Genomic DNA, 2,989 nt, shown 5'->3' on the forward strand with positions numbered 1-2,989 from the left:
AGCAGAGACCTCCAAGGCCAAGGCTGTGTGCCCGTTTTCAGGGATGCTTGGAATCACCTTGCCATACGTTGCCTTGTACTTTTGCTTTATTTGTTGCCTCTCATCCGATGTCCTGCTTGATAAGATTTCAATGATGGCTGCTTCATCGGTTCCTAAAGTGCAGGAGAAAGAGACAAGGCCAAGAGTGAACAAGGAAGAAGATGGAGGTTGATTTTACTCAATTCCAAGGAAGCTGGGGCATTGGTTAGAGGCTTCAGTGGAGCCTAGATGCATCCCTTAGCTTTAATATCTCGTGGAGAAGTGTGTTCTTTTCACTCACTTGACAAATATCCATGGAGGCCTCACATGGCATGAAGCACAGTGCTAGACATTGCAGTGGAAAGAGAAATGAGTATGGCCTTAATTTCACTCCCAGTATTCAAGAGAAATGAAAACAAATGGCCACACAAAACTTGCACACAAATGTTTGTTGCTTCATCATTCATAATAGCTGAAAGGTTTCTAACAACCTGAATGTCCATCAGTGAACAAACAGATGAACAAATGTGGTATATCCATACAATGGAATATTACTTGGCCAGAAAAATGAATGAAGTCCTGATACATGCTACAGTTTGAATGAACCTTGAAACATTATGCTAAGTGAAAGAATCCAGTCACAGAAGAACACATATATATATATTATTCCATTCATATGAAAGTCAAGAATAGGGAAATCTATAAAGGTAGAAAGGAGATTAGTGTCTGGGGATGGGCTGGGTAGGGAGGTGACAGCTAAAGAGTAGGAGGTTTCTTTTTTGAGGTGATGAAAATGTTCAAAGTTGATTGCAATGATGATTTCACATATCTGTGAGTATATTAAAAACCATTGAATTGTACATTTTAGGTGGGTGAATTGTATGGGATGTGAATTTACACCTCAATAAAACTGAAAAATCTGAAAAAAAAAAAGTATGGTCTGTTCCTTGGCCTCCAGGTACTTAAAGCTGAGTAGAAGAGAATAAAATATAGGCCCACATTGCTACAATATGAAGCCCACCCTTAAACTTGTCAATGTCAAGAGAGAAGTCCAAATTGGGACCATGATGGGTAATTGTCTCTTTAAGCTCCTGGCTGTTACATTAAAATTTTTTTTTATATATTTTTGAGAGAGCATGAACAGGGGTGGGGAGAGAGGGAGAGAGAGAGAGAGAGAGAGAGAGAGAGAGAGAGAGAGAGAATCTGAAGCAGACTCCACGTCATCAGCACAGAGCCCCATGTAAGACTCGAACCCATGAACCACAAGATCATGACCTGAGCCAAAGTCAGACACTCAACCAACTGAGCCACCCAGGTGCTCCCTGACTCTTACATTTTTAGATTACACTCTTTCTAAAAAGTTTTTTCCTCTGATGTTCCAAAAGTACCACATGCTCATTGTAGGCAATTTGATCAGTATCAAAAACTGTAATGAATAAGAAATAAGGGGAGAATATCCTTTTTAAGAACATGGAGACAGGATTGGAAAGCTGATCCAGGGATTGCAGGTGTGGGAATGAGAAAGTCTGTTTAGCCAGCAAACCCTGAATTAGATTCTTCAGGCTGGATTCAAGTAATTCTTCTACCCTTATGGACTATATGGCATTGACTGTATATACCATTGACCCTTGAATAATACAAGGATTGGGGTGCCAAGTCTCATTGAAGTACAATATTCATGTATAACTTTTGAGTCCCCCAGAACTTTAGTACTCAAGTAATAGTCTACTATTAACCAGAAGCCTTAGTGATAACATAAAGTCAATTAACACCTCTTTGTATGTTTTGTGTATCATATATTATTATAGTAAACTAGAGAAAAGCAAATGTTACTGAGAAAATCATAAGGAAAATACATTTACAGTACTGTACTGTAAAATTCTGCATATAAGTGGACCTGTGTTGTTCAAGGGTCAAACCTGTTTTGTTCAAAGGTCAACTATATATAGATATCACTGAGTCATTAAACCCATGATTTTGCTGATATTTTGTAAAGGACAGGGGTTGAATGAGTAGATTAACTCAGTAGTGCTCAGGTTGACGAAAATCATGGAAGGTGGTAGCTGAATGATCGGGGTTTGAAAGCCTGCTACAGAATGTAGACCTTTGGCAACAAAGGCACAGGGAGAGTGCCATGTGAGGACGGAGGACTGGAGAGATGCATCCATAAACCAAGGAACTCCTGAGGCCACCAGAAGCAGGGTAGAAGCCTGGAACAGGTCCTTCCTAGTGCCTTCAGGTGGGGAGTATAGCCTACTGACTTCTTGACTTGAGACTCTGGCTTTCAGAACTGGGAGACAATAAATTTCTGCTGTTTTTAGCCACCTGGTATGTGGTACTTCATTATGGCAGCCCTAGGAAACTAATGCACCCATTATCCTCAGCAGTGTCTCAAGACTTCAACAAGGTCTTCACAGCCTGAGTCTGGAGAATCCTGCTTTGGCCTTTTCCCAGCCCTACTCCTAATGGCCGCTCCCTGTGACTATCTAGCATGTGCTTGGTCATTTTTGATTGGAACTGACTTAGTTGAACTGGCGTGATCGCTCCTACCCAGCTGAGAGCTCAGAATCCCCGAGAAACAAGAGATGGTAGATGCATTTCATAGAAGAGTTGGGAGGAAGAAAAATCTGGGTCATGGGTGTGGGGAAACTGTGGAAGGGGGACATAACTACAGACAGAGGGACAGGAACAAAGAGACTCCCCCTTATTTCTTTGCTGGCGAAGGCTTGAGGTGTTCTACCCCTGCCTCGACCCTGGTATCAGTCCTCACGGCAGTATTTGGGGAGACAGGGATAAGAGAGCTGCGTGCTTGTCCTGGCACAGCCATGAACTTTGTGTCCTCAGACTATTCACTTAGTCTCAGGGATTAGTTCCACCTTTATAATTCTGGGAAGACCTAGCTGTTTGATTCCAAATGGAGAAATAGAAAATTCTAGGATGAGCTCACCTATAAGAACAGCAGGGATTAATT

At 41.7% G+C, this 2,989-nt stretch overlaps 1 protein-coding gene across 1 annotated transcript in view; it reads right to left on the reverse strand.

The window, feature by feature from the left end:
• Positions 1-2,989, reverse strand: part of ANXA13 (annexin A13) — a 51,620-nt gene that overhangs the window by 19,462 nt on the left and 29,169 nt on the right. The window contains exon 4 of the mRNA XM_043601703.1: positions 58-152. Within this exon, the coding sequence (XP_043457638.1) occupies positions 58-152 (95 nt within the window). The remainder of the gene's footprint in view (positions 1-57; positions 153-2,989) is intronic.

This window comes from Prionailurus bengalensis, chromosome F2 (assembly GCF_016509475.1).
Source record: "Prionailurus bengalensis isolate Pbe53 chromosome F2, Fcat_Pben_1.1_paternal_pri, whole genome shotgun sequence".
Lineage (NCBI taxonomy): Eukaryota > Metazoa > Chordata > Mammalia > Carnivora > Felidae > Prionailurus > Prionailurus bengalensis.